A 19064-nucleotide genomic window follows, 5' to 3' on the forward strand; every position below is an offset into this window, starting at 1 on the left:
CGTAAAATCCTTGAAAATTAAATTTAAAAAAGGTGTGTGTAGATTGGTAAACATGATATGATAAAATCTTATATGACTCGCTAATAAAATGTAATATTTTTTCTTTAAAGATTTATCGTAATAAGTTTATTTTGCTATAATTTAACGTATCGAAAACGCACCTCATTGGAGTCAATTCTTCAAAAATAAAAAAATTATTTAACATATATTTATAATTAATTATAATATCGTGAATCTATTGGTCACGGTATTTTCTCTTCTGAAATTTAATTCGCCAAAAGATTTTTCTTTTTAATTATTAATTATGTGAAAACACACATTTCATCGTTTCCATCGCAGAAATTAATTAAAAATCAAAATTAAAGAATCTTAAAGGTATCTGACATCTGAATTTTTATAACATTTCAATATTACATATAGCATGTCGATGCTATGAAAATTTCCACGTACAAGATCGGCGAGTTTAATTTTTCAAACAAGAATACGAGATCACAAAGACTTCATCTATCTTTATCGATGACGGAGAATTTATCAACGACCATAAAGTCTGGCTGCCGTTCACTTCTTGCAACGAACGCGTTTCTTGCAGCCACCGTGGAACGCTATCGATTAACGATCTCGTGCAATCAGTCGCGATTATTGTTTCTTCACAACCCATCAATCAATGACGATTTACGGTGGTGCTTTTCGGAGTAGATAAATATACATATAATTACTTTCTTGTACTTGAAGATTTATCTGAATGCATCAAAGTCAAAGATTTTATGTTTCTTTCCGTTTATACCTTATCTGTAATGATTACTTATCGTTACGAAATATTAAAGAACACATGTTAAATTTAACATATTTCACATATCCACGGTTCATCTACATTTTTTGTGTTTATTTAACACAAAATGAATATACCTATTAGAGACAAATACAAATATTACATAAAAAATCAAAATTTAAAAAAATTAAATACTTTTACACAATTTGAAAATAAATTATGAAACATTCGTTTTAGTAAAATTTACCATATATACTATATTAAATTATAATATGTTAAGTTATAAAAAATGAATATTTTACTCTTTAACATAAAATATTCAAATAACAGTCACATTAATAATCGGACATTTAAAAAATTCAACAAACATCTGTTTTAATACAAATACAAAATGGTCTTCACTGCAGTGTATAATTAAGATCGCAAGTGTTAAAATTTCGACCTAATCATCGGCTAATCCGTTTTAAGTCTATAAGTCCTTCCGGTGAGAGCGGAGGATTGTCAATTATTAATAATACCTTATACGGACCCTTGGTCGAGTATATCTCGGAACGGCTCGTAACCGCGACGGAAGTGTAAAGCTGGGTACGCGATCGGTTACGAAGCCGTCATAAAAGTGCGATCGTAAAACCGACGTACCATGAAGACAAGCCGTAAAGATTTACGAACGAGATGTTGTAGGATTCGCAAACCCGTCGCGATCGTCGATATTACTCGGATCCTGTTGAACGAGTCATTCCTGCACAGTTTTCGATGAAGTGAAGGACCTGTGACCCTCGACTGAGCGTTTTGTCGTACGTGCTTCTCGTATAGTGTTATTTGCTCAGTAAAAAGTATTTTCACATAATATGGAAGGACAGACACATATATGCTTTTGCGGAATCTTGCCGTAAAAAAAATATAATTACATTCTTCTAACAAAAAAGTTCTAAAACTGTGCGTAATTTTTTTGTCAAAAGATATTGCGAATACCTCTATGCTTTTAAATTCTGAATTCTTTTCTGAAGTGCCGTTATTAAAAAAGATATAATTATACCTTCTTTTCTAGAATATGAAATAGTTATAAAATAAAGATGTACATATAATTATACAACGAAATTTTTCGTGCGCTGAAAGAACAATTTTGTTGAAGAATCTAAAAATTTAGCTGAATACCTGAAAAACAATTTTGCTGGACAATCAAAATTTGTAGCATCGCTCATCATGCATAAGATTCTTGAAACAATCAAAATTAACTCAAAATTATTAATTTTGATAGTTCCATAGAATTATTTACAGTATATAACTAAAATTTCAAATTTCTCCGAAAATTGCTCTTTAAGTGTGCGTGTTGAAGGGCCTTTTTCTCATTATTTTGCAGAAATGCGATGTTAGGTCAGAAAATCGTAGTAATCGAAAAGAAGTTGCTCGTTAACGTCGTAATACGCGCCACGTACGGCATACGGGTCGCGTTGCGATTTACATGAAACGTTCGCGTGCACGTGCGATCGCGGCGTGTGCATGTATGTATGCATGTCCAACAGCAGTCGCGTTCGAGAGCGCATGAGATATCGCGTTACGTGCGCATTTAACGGCGACGCATTCGTAAAAAAGAGAGAGAAAAAAACGAGCGTGTGTGGTGCGACGCGGGCGTGCAAAAGAGGCGTTAGCGGTGCTCGATAAGCACCGCTCTTTAGAAGAATGTCGACGTTAAATGGACAAATAAACGTGGGAAAAAAAAAGAGAGGTCGCCCCACGCATATTTCACCGTGACAGTATTTTACTGGGAGGGAAAATTCACGTGCGCCGTTCGTGCAAGCTGCGCAATCCTCTTCATCCGATAAATAGATCGAAGGACTTGTCAACGGATAAAGATCCGTCGGCAAGATTGCACAGTTTGTGCGACGACCGGAAACCCTGCCGCGAAGGAAATGTTCACGACGCGACGGAAATTTAGAGGACGCGAGAAAGGAATAAAAGGAGACAACGCAAAATGTATAGGAATTGCAGAATGATTTTATGTTTCACATTCTGGCTTTGCAAAATGTACCATAAAGGAAAATACGACGGAGTCATATAGATTTAAAAGAATATTTGATGCTGTATTTATACGGCAAGCAGCATATTCGTGACAAAATCTAAGAGAAAAAGAAAATATACCCTTTTCATATATAATAGATATAAAAGCTTAGAAAATTGTTAAAAAATAATAATAATCCTTATCTAAGAAATTCTACCATTAGGTATATTAATATCGATAAAATGAATAATAAAAATATATTAAAAATGTATCAGGTGTATAATCTGTATAAACGGCTGGAATTGGAAATTTATACTTTTCATGTAAAAATGAACGTTATGTAAATATAAAACAGTTTAATAAACAAGATTAATATTTATATTTAGCAATATAATTTTATAATTTAAATGAAAATTCTTATATTTTAATTATTTTTTTCAAATATGTCACTCCTTATGGAAATAATTTTTTATCCAGATTTAAATCGTCGGGTCAAAACCAAATTTTTTGCATTATTAAAAACACAATATAGAAAAATCTATATTAAAAATTGTATAAAATTTTTTCATAATGTTTTCATTTCGCGTTCAAAAATAGGTAGAATTAAAAAAAATACATTTTTTAAAATTCTAGTAGAATAATTTTTTCAGAGCTAAATAAACCTCATCGATATACGATATAGTATTACCATAGTTTTTCCATTACCATGGTATTTCCATACGTAAGCCTAAAGTTTCTCGAAGACATTCGCATTTTTCATATCCAGCGGCTTTCAGACACCGCAGTGGCGCGCACAATACCGCTTTTCGTGGTGTCGCGACATCCAATGGCGCGACAAGGTCGTGTACATTCGTATGCTAATCGTCGACGAGGCAGAAGGAGAGAAACGCACGGACGAAACAGAGGAGACGACGATGACGACGGCGACTATTCGTGCGGCGATACGACCGATAAACACGAGCGTGGGTTGCCCGAAGTGTGCGATTCGCATTTTGCCTTGAGCATCAATGCACCACGTAGTAATGCAGATCAACTAGATAATCAAAGTAAGCGTTAATATAGCGTGCAATAGCGTACCAATGTAAAATGAGTATATTTAAATGTATTCCTCATTCGAACTTAAAAGTCGAATGTGATAATTTTTTTAATTGAAGACAAAAAATCGTAATTAAATTTTTTGCCGATTAAATAAATCCATTATTAAAGTCGCAAATCGCGAACTTTCCTCCGTGGGTGTTTTGCCTTTTAGACGTGGTGTACATTTCACGTGCATCACGTTCTCGAGAGAAATTTTCAAATTTTACGATTCTCACATAAATATAGAAAACCATTTCTCAATATACTCTTCTATTTATGAGAATCATAAAGAATTCCATTCGGGTTTCCTAACACTATATGGAGGCAAAGAGGAGAGTTGTCGATACGCACGTGCGAAAATATGATCTATCACGTGGTGTCTGCTGTCAAAGCGATTTCGCGCGCAGTTATCTGCCGTGCAAGCTTCGGTGCAAGCTCGGTGCCAGGTTACGGTATTAAAGCCCTCAACGGTATTTTGCGATTACGAGCTGCGTGATCGTGGATCGGTTTCAGCCTACGCCGCAATGAATCGAGCTATTTGCGAGTGCACGTGCATTCGCTTGGTGGTGCTCGGCGTCGACGCGACGTGACGAGAGAGCAATGGGTACGCATCGCTGCACGTACGCACATATACGTCACACATATACATACGTCCATTATAATTCGCTTTAGTTTCTCGATATCATTTGCCATTCGCGCGTATCATTTTTCTTTCATAAAAATTGAAGGACGATAATTCTCGCGCTCTGCGGAATTCTCTCTTTTTCCGCGAGTTCCGGTTTTTCATTCGCTGGTTTAATTTGTGGTTTAGATTTAACCTCGCTTTAATTTAATATAAAAATTGCGTCCTAGTTATTATTAAACTGATAGATCTATAATATAATAAATAAATTACAAGTTTATATTATTACAAAACCTCCCAGTTTAGTGACTAACCGTAATTAGAAAATACATTTTTTATCAAGTTAGTTCTCTAATCACACGTTATAAAACCAGAAAATGAAAAATTCGAGAGACGCACAATTTTAATGTTTCTCTTTTTTTTTTTTACGCAATTCCGAGTACATCCTCTCGTACACGCGTAACAGAAAGATTGAGGATTTGATACGACGATAGTCGAATGTCATGAATACCGTTACAAAAATAATTTATATGAGAACCGTGCATTGTTCGTCACGCATACTTTTACATGATTCATCGATCTTTGTACGTTTCTCGTTGTAGAGTTTCTCATTATTACATAGCATAACTTCACCTCTACAATTTGTAATCTTTATTTCGAAATACGAAGCTTTTAGTACTTATACCTTTAAATCTTTTCTCAAATAACGAAAGCTTCCGGTGCAACGAGTGACTTTCATCTTGCAATTTGTACGAGTCGCGGTCTTATTTTAAGACTCTTAAGTTCTTACACTTTTTTAAAAATAAGAATTACTTCTGGTGTGATGCCATAAAATTCTTAACCCCAATAGACTCTTTGTATCTAAATCTGATTCTTTGTTCGGCCATCGCATTCTCTTTCAAATAAAACGTAATAAAAAAAGAAAGAAAATACGACAAGATGGAACGAAGAATTGGCAGATAAAGAGTCCATCGGAGTTAAAAATTATTTTGGTATTTCGCCGAGTTTTACTCTTTTCTCTCAAATACGTTAATCATTAATGTTTTAAGAAAAATTCTGTTGCTCTTCAGAAATTATTACCGCAACTATACGTCTTCGTTCAGCAATATTTCTGACATAATTCTTGCCAAATCGCTATACCTACAGTAATGAAAGAGGACACAACTCCTCGTTTTATTTTACCCCTTCAAATATTACGTAGCGCCTCGTATATAACAGTACCAGGTGCCAGCGCCGCAAGTTCCTCTTCCTCCTTCGTCGTCGTGGAGAAATCTCACGAGTAGACAACGCCATGCGTGATAAAAATAACTCGAGCCGCATCGTCGCGGTTGTCGAGCGCTTGTTTAATAGAGACTCCGCTGTTCTTCGATGCAACAGCTGCGGGTGGTTAGATTATTACCAAACGGGATTGAATCAGCCAAGCACAAAATGAACTCAAGTCCAAGTGCGATCGAAAATACCGCCACGCGCGTTCCTTGCAAATGAAACAAACTCGACGCCATCAAAGGAAAGAGAAAGAGACAGAGAGGTAGGGAGACGATTTACAAAGTTTGGAATTACATTAAGCATTCGCGCACTATTAAAGAGCTAATTTGTCCTCTCTTTGAAGACAAGATCATAAACAGGAAAGATATTTATTTTCTACGAATTGACGAGAAAGAGAGAAATGGAAATTTGATATATTCCTTATATTCAAAATCACAGGAAAAACATCTGTCGTAAACAAATATTACATATATTATTATATTATAATTACGATTATTAAAGACATGTCGTGAATATGTTTATCATTTTTTGCTTATAGCGCAATTCGTCATGTCAGAGCGCGCGAAGTGTCAATTGTGTGATTAGCGACATTTAATTGCGATTAATTTGAAAACTATTATAGCCTTATTTTTATATTAAAATTTTCATCATAAAATTATCTCAAAAATACGTCTTTAAAAAAAATATAATAAGAATAATATATATGTATACATATAATATAATATATATGTACGTATGTAATATACATATATAATGAGAGATATAGATTTATAAGAGATATTTAACATTAAAAAAAAAATGCGTGATATCAACAAAATTACCTTTTTAAAAAAAAGAGGAAAAAGGCGCCAAAGTGTGAGTGCTCGCCTCACAAAAAATCGTTACATATATTATTACAGTATACAAAAAATGAAATAAAATCTTTAAATTGCGCCAATTGCGAAAGGAATACATTTTCTTGGCGCCTTTATTTCTTTTTTTTTTTTTTTTAAAGGTAACTTTGTTGAGATTTAATATTCTTGAGAACGAATCTAATCATGTTTGCTCAACTTATTTATTGTTTAAACGAAATTCTATTTTAATGTTCACGTTTTCCTTCTGTATCTTTGTCAACCACAAGGAGTCATCCGTTACAGTCATATTCCTCGATAAAAAGTATTATCGATCAATATCTTAGGAAAACGTACAATTTTCTGATAAACATTCCGAAGATTCCAAGTGTGAAGCAAGTGACATTCACAAGGAATTTTATTATTTCGTTTTATCATCGAGGTTATCGTCCCTGGATTACTATAATCACGGCTGTGTATCTACAAGCGTGAGTCCTCTTATCGAGGAATCCGTCGCGCCGTTTCCGGGACGCAATGGCGTACGATTGTCACGACCGACACGAGATCTAACGAGCAAATGCGGTTCCATACGCGGAAAGATCGCGCATCTTCCTTGCGGCAACCGTAAAACCGCGAAGGACGTTGCAATTTCTCGCGGTGGATGTGGTCGCAGCAGTTTCATTCTCCTCTTTCCATCATGGTTTTTATCGTACGTCTCGCTCACAACAGTGTATTAACAGCAACAATAAAAATATTTATGTGCGTTTTTTGATAAAAATTCTTCTCTGAGTGTTTCGCTCAAGACCGTCTACATCACTTACAAAAATAAAATTAATTTCAAGTTTTCGTTGACTTTAAGCGAAACTTTAATAATCCAATTGAGGTAATATCTCTGGCAATAATAGTTTTAAGATGCTTATTAACACCATTATTAAAATTGATAATCAATGTAATTTGTGATGTTATTTCCAACTTCAGTTTACAATTGCGAATCGACGCACGTATAGAATAAAAAATATATTTATACATTTATAGCATTGAAAAACACATTTGCAGTTCGCAAGTAAAATTCGCTTCGACTAAAAATAGGATTCTTCTTCTTCTTGTTTGATAAAATTCAAGACTCTTGCGATTTTATTTTCAAACAGAAAATTGCGCGGACCAGTTTCTCGATTTAAAAAATTACGATTTCGGCAGGTATTCTTCATTAGCGACATCGAAGAATCGTGGACCAAAACCGGAAATCGACCGACGAGATAGCTCACCCCACAAACGGAATGCCTCGCTGTCTACGTGTACATGCTGTTGGTCTCACCGCTTCATCCTCCCGCCGTCTTTCTGCATTACCACACGGCCGCTAACTCAATTGGTATGCGACTGCGCGAGCCCGCCAGATGCACAACCGCGTCGTCGTTGAGGTCAGTGTGCGGTGCGTTGTCTAGCCGAGTTTCAACCGAGTGTGCGTGCTGTATCGTAAAAAGAGAGAAAAAAATACGCACATCTCTTGCCAGCAAATCTCGGAAAACCGATCTCGATCCCCGCAGCAATCATTCGAGAGCGATAGTTCGAAGTTTGAAATGTATGTATAATGCATGCAAAATTTTTTACGAAACAATACGTCTCTGTCGGAACTTATCAGAACGTGTGCGGACGGAGTAGAATCGAGGCCGTTGAACGCAGAACAAGATGAAAGGCACGTGGGTGGGAAAAGAGGGGAAAGGCTACGCACAGTTCCCTTAATACGATATTTATCTTCCCCTTCTCAGGGAGAATCTGCAAAAATCAAGCTGGTTGCTGTGCGCGGGGTCTTCAATTATCCTTTATAGGCGGTACGAAGTGAGTACTGACGAGGTGCCCGGACGGCCGAAGAAAGTGCAAGGCAAGAACCGGCTCGAGAGACGGTAGACCCCCTACCGGTTTTACTTGGTCCCCCTGTGTAGTAGCTTATTCAAGCCCGCCGCCCCTCTCTGGCTTCCCCTCCCGCCGCTCTTCCGTTCCACGTTGAGCAGTCACGAGAGAGAACCCTCTCCTTAATTGCAGCGGGACGGCCGGGAAAAAAATGCTCGATGGCTTCTGGGTTCTACTTTATTGCGCGTTGAGTCGCGTATACGGCTCGCAACATAAAATTAAATGTCACGCGCGGAAAAGTGTGACGGAGGCCCCGATCCGCGTCCTATATTTAGCGCCCGTCGCGTGAAACGTTATCGCTCCCGGTCGATCTCAGCTGAAACTGATCGAAAATTCAGACCCCATAGATCTAGGAGCTTGTCAGTGCAGTGAAATATTCGTCCTGCATCGTGTGATATATCGCATGTAATTATTCATTATCGATAAGAATTATCAATTACGCTACAAATTATGCTGAGAGTTTTGTTATTGAAATATTTAACCATCTTGGTCTTACAATATTGTCAAGATAATTAAGAATTTGCTGTTATAATATTTAGAAATATGTCTAACGTTCGCCCTTTTCTTTACTGCATTATATATTGATAATGCCTATACTTTCTCTTGTTATCGCCGTAGTTATCGTGCTTTGTTTAACTTCACACTTGCATTCGCATATATTGTTCATATACGAAAAATTAAGCGAAATTTTTTAAGTATATCTAAAGACCGTAGCTTTAAAGAAGAGTAAAATTGAGTGCAGAAATGTACGTAATTGAGAAAGATCGTTGTTTCTTGGACGATCAAATTTATAAGACAAAGCTTAAGACGCTACAGGTGTTATCTAACGCGCGTTATCCGCGAATCGCGTTCCACCGGATGCGAATGAAGACGACGAACGAGCAGATAAGAAGGCGGCGAAGACAGAGGAATCTTACGAGCTGGAAGCTCGCGAACGAGGCGCAGAGAAGGACGTGATGAAGCGAAGAAAAAGATGGGGAGAAGACGGGAGAGAGAAGCCGTGAGGAGCGGACAGGAGCAAAGAAGAGAACGAAGATGCAAAATGAAGGACGGGGGAATCGTCTCGGGGGCCGTACCACAGCTACCACGGACCTCTCTGGCATTCCCGATCATTATTCCACGGGTTTACCGAGGGAGAGGTCGGCTTGTCCTTGGCACGGAAGGCAAGGTTAATCCCATTGCATCTCGGAAGCGTGGTGATCTACCGATCAACGACGAGTCGGTTTGCTGCCGAATTGCGCGTATCAGCTCGAGATATGATTTATCATGAAAGAAACTTCAGAAAAAAAAACAAAAAACGAAGTGCCCCTCGATATATTAATATATAAAAAGAAATTCCCTTTGAATTAATGTATAAAAGAATGAAGGGATCCCTCTCTTTCAGGATGTTAACAATAATACCCTCGAAATTCTTTGGAGTGGAATTTCACCCGATAAAGAGTACAAAATTAAGCCGTTTTGATAAAGAGTGGCTCAATTTTTAATCTTTAATACAATGAGATTTCACTCTTCAGAATGAGATTAGCATATTAAAAGCTTTAGAGAGTACTTGAGTACGTGACGTACCTTGTGCGCGAAATTATCATCTCTCTCTTGGTCCTTCTTCAAAGAGCTTCTTACGCTATCGAAGTCACTCGTTGTCTTAAAAGTCGTGCTGTAGTTGTTACTCAGTACCTCGGCAGGTGGCTTATAATCGCGGTATCCGGTAGGTGAGGGTGTCTTCTCGAAGGGTCGCTCTATGCTTGCGGGCGTGAGACCTCCGGAAACGACATTCGTGATAGTAGAAGAGCGATCGTCGTCCATTTCGAATACGTCGTCGCTCATGCTATCCTCGGTTGTCAAAAACTGCAAATCATAATGAACGTAAAAGCGTCTTTGAACATTTCTGAATGTGTTCAATATCACTGATCAACATATAAACATAGTTTATTAAAAATTACCCACTTTAATATTAATATACATATTATTATATAATAAAATATCTTATTATATCTTAAGATATAATAAGAATAGTATTTATAGCTACTCAAATCTCAGTAGTACACAATTCTCACAAAAGTTTAAACGAATGATCGAGAAAATCCACAATATACGCTATACAATGTATATATATATTCTCCTCTGTAATTATATATATATACACAATCCCTTTGATCGTTTTCGAGTGTCGTATCGGTCGCGAAGAAATCGCGTTCGCGGTCTTTCTACCTACAGTAACTTTCCGCGAAACGAGTGCCGCTTGTCGCATTATCGAAGCCTACCGGAGAAACCAGTTCGGCGGATGCTCTCCGTAAATGCCATTGCCGCGCAGCGAATGCTGAAATAACTGTCCTTCGATCGACCGACATCTCCATCTCCAAAGTCCGTGCCGTAACGCCACGGCCTTGTGTAGTACTTAAAGCCAATTAGTAGTTAGTCCCCGACGGCTCCGATGTAGTAGCTAGATCACTACATGGTTGCGCGCCATCATAAAGTGACATGAAGATAGGTGCCAGCTGAACCTTTATGGAGTCGCGAATGCGCTCACTTATTCGCGTACAGCACCCTGGAGTCAATCACAGACGAAAATTGTCACGAGGACTTTTAATTCATTCAAGTACTTGACCGTCTTCCATGTATACGATAAGGTAAAAGACTCGTCGTAGACGTGTTCGTGACGTCTTAGTCGTAACGTCGGCAGCGTCTCTTGAAATTGAAAGGGCTCGCGTGGAATCGATAAATTTACATGGTGGAAAGCAACTGGCATACATGATTTATGGTTCGCACTGTTCCCTGCGAAGAGGCACCGATATAATCTCCCGGGTAGCCAGCTCCCCGCTGAATATTTTAGCGGATACACTCCGTGAAGGTTACTTTAGCGACGTCTGACTACTTCGATTCTTCACGTTGCGCGCCTTAATGGCCTTTATCGATAGCGCGTACAAATGATAGCGTCGCAGCGGATTACTATTATCATCGTTGCATTACGTCTCGTATCTCGATTGGTATTATGAATTTAACATCGCTTTATTTTCTATCGGAATATATTTTATATGAAAGTAAAAATATGTTTCGGTCATTCTGCGTGCGTGTTCTGTGTATTTTATTCTATACATCGCATAAAATCGTAATACATTTTGTATAATATGTATGTGTAACAAAATTTTTCCCCTATTTTTCCCGATCCCTTTTCTCTCTTACTTTCTATTTTACCATATATACAATATAAAATAATATTGGTTTTGCAGAATTGTTCACTAATCTTGAGATTTGAATTAATTTATACTTTATATTCCACAGTTGAATCCCGCAACAGTATGATGGGACAAAGTAACTGAAATGTTATGGTAATGAATACGTGCATTATCCCAACATCGTTTCCCTTCCGAAATAATTGTCTTCTATTTCATTTTACCCCAGTGTTAGACCTTCATTAATCCCACCCCTGAGATGTCACGTGGCGTGCAACTTTTGAAATCAGTTCAACCATTAAATAGATTTGTTTTCATGTATGTAACAGGTTAACGTACAAAAAATATATTTATAAATTATACTGTTCTGGGAAAAAAAAAACACTATAACAAGATTAATCATTTTCCATAATTTTTTGGATGTTGAATACAAATTCAATGTCCATTTGCTTTTTCACGTTAAAATTGTGAAGATCGGATTCGTATACAGCGTCCAAAAATTTAAAAAAATGACTACTTCTGTTTCAATTAGGAAGTTATTTTTTATTATTTAACAGGATTTTATCAATAGTATTAGAATAAACGCATTTGTGCGCAGATATATATATAGGTATATTGACTTGGAAAAGCAATTTTGTTAATGGATGACCGAGATACGAAATGATCTGTTTCGGTGTGTATAAAGAACAAGAACCAGTGAAGCAAAAAAAGGAGATGGAAATTACAGCTTTAGAAGTGCACTATTGATCGAGCCAGACGCTTAATCGAATACGATCGATGGTGACCTGTGTACGACTACCGGACTCTTGGGATACTTGTTGCACCGGTTCTCCATGCTCATTACTCAACTGACGGTTGCCCATATACCGGTGATAAAGCCGGCAGCGATAATTGGGTTGCGAAAGTACCGCACCGCCGCGATACCACGACACCTCGCGTGGTCGATCGATTCTCCCAAGAATAAATTCACAGTTATACAGACTGAATCAAATGTTTTAACATTTTTTATCAAATCTCGACAATTTGTATATTATTTAAAAATTCAAATATCCATAAAACAGGGCAGGTTTTTTAATTAATTTTTTATAACACATGTTATACTTATTCAATCGCGCAAGTCACTATGTACATTAAGGGTAGATACATGTATTATACTTACGTTAACGGATGCCGAAGCGGGAACAGTAACCGTGTTTGGACCATCACCATCACCAGCACCACCTCTCATCGTGCTCTTCTAAATACGAATATCGTCTCTCATTAGATAACTGCAAACAGCAAGATGCTATCCGTTAGTATAATCTATTCAATCAATGAAGATAACAAGATTAAAAAATTATAATGTAAAACTGTGCAAATCAAAAAAATATTCTCTTCCCTACAATGTTTTGAAAATAAGATTAGTTGCTTCATTATTACTTTCATAAATCTTCCAAGCATTTCATTATAATGCATTTTAAAAAGATCAGATTCTATCTCTCGATTCTTTTATAAGTCCCTCTTCTGCGAAAAGTTTATACAAAGGCGTTATCATAGTTCTAGACGATCGATTTTAGTTCAAGTGTAAATTTGCTCGAAGAGAGCAAGTTTGCTTCACAAGATCAAAGTTCAACTATAGAAGATATATGTATGCATTTCGATCGCGTCAATTGTGATCCCGGGTCGAGGAAAATCGAGAAACTGTACTCTGCAAAGTTCTCCACCCTGCCTGAATTCGATGAAGTGGTTCTACCCATTCAATTTCAACCCTCCTTCGACCCGCAGTCACGCAACACGCGCGCATTTTCACGCAACATTACAATAAGCGCTCGCGAGGGCAACTCTCTATCTCTCATTCTATCGACACTCCATCAGGACGATGCCATTTCTCTTTCGGGAGTACTCGTTTTTCCTCTCCCGCTTTTTCTCTCTTTCTCCCCGTTCTTCATCACATTTTACAGCCTAACGCGTTCTACGTTTCCTATACGCTCGTTCTACCATCCCGTTCTTTCCTCTCCCTTCCTCAACACGTGTGCTTTCTCATCGTCCTTTTCTCCCCAAGCATCGCCGAACTTCACATACAATCGCGCACGCATCATCTTCACACATTCACACGTATAATATACACCACATATAAAACGTCCCGCGTGACATTCTATCCCTCTCAGGTGCACGCACACTTAGCCTAACCACATTCGAGTGTCGTTCGTCACACGTCCGACAACAGAGGACTACTACTCTTCCATTCGTTCTCGCTCACTCTTTCACCCGTAACATCTTCACGCTTCGCTTCATCGTTTGTCTCCCGCGCTCTCTCGCTCTCTCTCTCACTCGCGCCATTGCGGTTCTTCGGCCTCTTTGTCACGCGCACGATCAGAGAGACCGGCACGCTCTTCATCTCTGTCACACGTTCTCTCTCGATTGTGGTCTACCCACCGCAATAAGTTCCACCCGCCCACGTTACCTTTCACGCACTTCTCGCCGGCCGATCATCCGTTGCGGATCGGGAAGCAGGCGATTCGCTTATCTGGCCGCTCGATCTTTCGGCGACCGACCGATCGGCTGGCTGACTGTCCGAAAAAGGGAGACAAAGGAGCATTTTTATTTCCTTTGCCGAGACCAATCGGATATAATGCCGCTGGGACCTCTAATAATAATTATGCACGTAATTATAAGTTCACAGATTAAATAGATCGAAACTGAAAGCAATTCGTCATACTTTCCAAACTCATATAGGCAATCTTTTCATAATAAATTTTTTGAGATCTTTTTCTCGAATAATGTCAAATCTGAAATTGTATAATTTTTTATCGATTTCAGCTTAAGTTAAGCCTCTCGAATCGTCATAAAGTAACAGAACTGACTCGACAAATACGGAGCAACTATAAGATCGGAGTAAAAAGCGGCTTTTCTAGTAGAATGCATCGTTGATTTTCTAGGGAAATTATTTGCCCTTGAAGTTGATACTCAGTACGCTTTCTCGGTCTCCTGGTTTCTTCTCCGATCTTCACGGCCAGTCGAGCGAAACGTACTCATGGCCGGAAACATTAGTAGAATTCACGCTCGAGGAACAAAGGATGTCATTATTTTAATCGATAAAGTTATCGATATAATTTGTAAAGATGTTCGTGCAAAATAGATTTTATTAGTGGTTTAGTATTCAATTAATATATATTAGTGGTTTAGTGATCCATCAATATACATAGCGATAATTTAAATGTTTCAGATCTTTGACAATTTTAGAAAGTACGATTCGTCAATAAATGCAATATTTTTTTATTACTCATGTTCTAAAAGTGTGTGAATACTCTTATTGTCATATTTATTAACCCGTATTAACTACGAAAACTACATCTAATTTTAACCGTTTTGTTTGAAGTAAAGAATGTAAGTGAACCTTCAATGATCAATATAGAGAAAAATTCAGTTTTTTTAAAATTTCTTTTTTATCTACAATTTAAGATATCGTAGTGCCAATTATACAAATTTTTAGCTACCTAAAAATTTTCGTATAAAAAATGTCAGAAATTTTTTTTAAACATCACATTCATCACGCACCATAATCTTTTAAGTAGTCAAATACGATAACTGTAAGAAAAAAAAATCATCACGTTACAAACAAAAATTCTACAATTTTTAACGTCGCGTATAATTGTATAATAATTTCGTTAATTAACGACGCGATTTCCAACAAATCTCGTTTATTTCATCAATCGGTTCCCGCATTGGCAGAAAACGCCACGCACGAATAAAACGGGACCGTGCACTTCGGCTTCGCGGAATCGCGCCGGCGATGTCGTATCTCGTGCTACGAAATCGCATGGAGAATTTGATTGCACGATGCTCGCGCTGGCCTTAATGAGAGCGAGCCTCCGATCGAGTACCTAAAGGCCATCGGGGTCCGTCGGATCGTTCGAGTCCTCGCGGCACGATCGCGCGTACCATAAAAGCGCTCTTTCTATATTTAGCTACGGCTTCGTATATATTCCCCACCTACATCGCCGCCCTCTTATTTGTTTTACGAGTCCGCGCGCGTCACGCTTTCATTATGTTTACACACGCGGCGAAATTGTCGCGCGACGCAAATTACTATAGCCAGTTTATCGATCGCGTTAAATGATTACGCAACAACCGCTCGTCCACATTGCAAATATCTCCTAGAGATATCCTTTTCTCGACGCACAGTTGTGGCTGCGAAATCATGGCGTCAACCATCCACGTAAAAAATTATCGTAATCGTAAGATCGTGTAAGCATATTGATCAATCGGTCGACCAATCTAAAAAAAAAAAACGTACACCGAAAAAGAAAAACCGCTGCAATGATTAATTTTTATTGACTGCATTGAAAAAAGACTGGTTGAATATGGGGCATAGCATTTTTAATTTATTGCGACAGCCAATTTTTGCTCGAACTTTTGGTTACGTTAGTCCTATATTTACATTGTGAATAGGTTAACGCAATCAAAAACTGGCTGTTGCAGCCAATGAAAATACTATGCCATGTTTTATAAGCTATATACAGCAGGCAATTTTTTCTTTAGTGTAAGATCATACTCTTGATTGTAAATGATCGACTTATTTACAACTTTTAGCAATTATATTCCGCAGCATAAAATTTTGCCTAACACATATCGCACAATACATGAAAGAATCCAACGATTGAAAATTTCTCTTTCTGTGAAATGAAAGGAAAAAAAAAAGAATTCTAATCTTAGTTGATTCTCTTATGTATTATATGCATTATGCAATTCTGCAAGTTTACAACTAAAATTTTTTTATACGATGACCTCCTTTAGATATATTGATTTATCCGCGTATACGATCCGTGTGCGTCGTGTAGGTTATCGCGATCGGGGATACGAAATTAACGATGGCATGTAACATCTCTGGGAACGAGAGATTACATCGAGTCCTATTGTTATCGTCATTTCGAAGTCACGTCCACGACCTCGCGCAGCGCACCCGCGATCAGTGCTTTCTAATCTGCATCTATACGATGTGGTCGTAGATCGCGACTTTTAACCGCAAATTCTGTCGGCATAATAAATTATTTCTTGTTCAGTATCTAGTAGTCTAGTTACCGACCCGCAGGGAGATTTCCCTACGATCAATCGTGCGCAGAATCACGATTAGCGAAATAAGGAAGTAAAGGAAGTGATCGTAATAGTTACGAGAGCCAAAGATTACTTTCTTATACTACACTTCCTTGCATCTCAAAGAAGCTATTGAAGAACTCGAGAAAGCAACATTTTATCATTAATAGATTTTTTGTAAGACAATCTTTACAATGTTTTATTTAACATGCTTATTAATATCATTATTAAATAAACAATTTAATTTATATTATTTCAACATTTATGATTGCGTTTTTCAAGTCCGACAGTAATCGCAGTTTGTATAAAATTGGAATGCATTTAAAATTCATATATACATATATGAAAATATTAGATATTAAGTTCTAATTTCACAATATTTGGCTCTGCTTTGCTTATTTGATTTAATTACATAGCGGTCTATTTGATTATTAATTTTATTCCTGTGAATATTTGTTTATTTTACATTTAAATGAAAAAACAAAAAAATAAAACTATGTTGTAAAGAACAGAAACTCGGTCAAACGCCTGAACTGGAGTTATGAATGCTCGACTACTTGTTACACTTTTCACTGCACATGCGCATTGTCGGAAACAATCACAATTACAAAATATATAAACGTATCTTCACATATTGTTGCTCTCTTTTGAAAAAACTTCACTGTCTAATTAAACTATGAAAAGCATTAAAAGTCAGAACAAGAATTATAACTGATACTCTTAAAAGCACTTCACAAATAACTTAAAAATAATTAAATTATAGAATATTAAGTGATATAGAAAATGAATTGTAAAAGGTTAAATATTGTTAATTAAGCTCGCTCAGTCCTCTCGCATTATTTCTACGCTTCTGTCGAGAAGATATGCGGTGGGCATAGGCGGTGACTTTGAAATAACGCTTCGATATTGATTAAATGCCATTATGAAAGTCTATGCTCGTCCCTATGTGCGTGCTGCTCTATCGACAGTGGACGCCAAGGTCGCATATTAACATTACGTACTTCTATTTCCAGTAATACGCGCGTGCACATGATAGCATTACGTGGCAAACAGCGCGGAGATTAAATCTCACCTGTACTAAACGCTATCGCGCGGAATGCATCTTCGCCGGATATTTCTGTCGGGAAATTACCCCGAAGTAACTATCGGATATACCATCGGTCGTGCACTGGTCCCTAACAAAATCGATTACGCGGCATCGGGATGTTTCTCAACGAATGAAAACGAGCGTAAGATTGCCGAGAGTGACAGCTGCGCTCGCGAGTTTTGAAAGCGCGACGCGCCAAAAAGTTCACTTAAAATCACGTTCAGAAATTTCACCCAGATACATTTATAGGTGTTACGCTTTTAAATGTTAAAGAAGAATATAAAAGGATAACTGGGTAGAAACGCGAAGGATGACGTCACACGATTCAATTAATCCGTAATTATTCTAATTGACCCTACCTTCTCGGTGGACCTGCACCCCCTACTGGCGCGCGCTGTTGGAATTCGCAGCGACAACGCGCACGCACCACCCCAATCGGAAATCGCACGTTGACACACCTACACTACGTAAAGCGGAGTCCTGTCACCGCGGAGCCTATACGATCGCGCTACTACCTTTGGCTCGCCGCCACGCCGTTTCCCCGATAACGCGACTCCACTCTGCCCGATAACACAGCAATGACGTAACGACGCGACGGAGCCACACTCACCTTCCACCAGCGTGCGGTAGGTCGACCCACTTTTCCCATGAACGGCCGACGAAACGACAGACGAAACACGGGAACCTCCACGAGCTTCCACGTATTTCCTTATCGATCTCGCCGTGTATTTACGTCGTCACGCTGCCCTCGGACGAATAAATCTCGTATTTCGCCCCGTGGATCCGAGACAGTTGGATGCAGTGCACGGTGTTACGTCGGCGCGGTAGTTCGCGGCACTCTCGGGAGGATAAGGCTGGCCTCCACCCTTCGAGACTCAAGAATAAGCTTCGTCGGCGACGAAGTGTCCGTCGTCGTCGTCGTCACGTGACAACACACAGGCCTGATCGACGCACACTCGCGACAGTCATGGTAGTCGCGCAGCTGTCTGACGGTAGCGCAGTGGAACAAGGTGGAGCACCGCTGATTGTGTGTACTGCATCGCAAACGCGGAGGCGATGCCAGTTTCCGTGAGATGTATCCCTGCGGGGGTGCAAAGAGCGTGAAAGACGACGGAAGGGTGCGAGCGCGCGCGCGCGCGCGCCCACACGCGTGTGTGCGTGTGTGCACGAGAAGAAAGAACGAGGGCGCACGCAAGCGCAACCCGCAGCGTCATCGCGTCGTAGTTGTGTTGTCGACTCGTTACTTCGCTGCAATATCGCGCA

At 38.6% G+C, this 19064-nt stretch overlaps 1 protein-coding gene across 2 annotated transcripts in view; it reads right to left on the reverse strand.

Annotated features, from left to right (window-relative positions):
• The window catches only part of LOC108773785 (ras-related protein Rab-37), a 79412-nt gene extending 60931 nt beyond the window's left edge, over positions 1-18481 (reverse strand). The window contains exons 1-3 of one of the 2 annotated variants that reach the window (XM_018539718.1): positions 18412-18481; positions 12801-12909; positions 10038-10316 (exon numbers count right to left, since the gene is read on the reverse strand). In XM_018539718.1, coding sequence (XP_018395220.1) covers positions 10038-10316; positions 12801-12869 — 348 coding nt within the window. In that variant the 5' untranslated portion in view covers positions 12870-12909; positions 18412-18481. Of the gene's footprint in view, positions 1-10037; positions 10317-12800; positions 12910-18411 lie in introns of those variants that run through there. The other variant, XM_018539719.1, reaches the window with a different exon arrangement.
• Between the last annotated feature and the right edge of the window lie 583 nt (positions 18482-19064).

The sequence above is a fragment of the Cyphomyrmex costatus genome, unplaced genomic scaffold (assembly GCF_001594065.2).
Source record: "Cyphomyrmex costatus isolate MS0001 unplaced genomic scaffold, Ccosl1.0 scaffold219, whole genome shotgun sequence".
Lineage (NCBI taxonomy): Eukaryota > Metazoa > Arthropoda > Insecta > Hymenoptera > Formicidae > Cyphomyrmex > Cyphomyrmex costatus.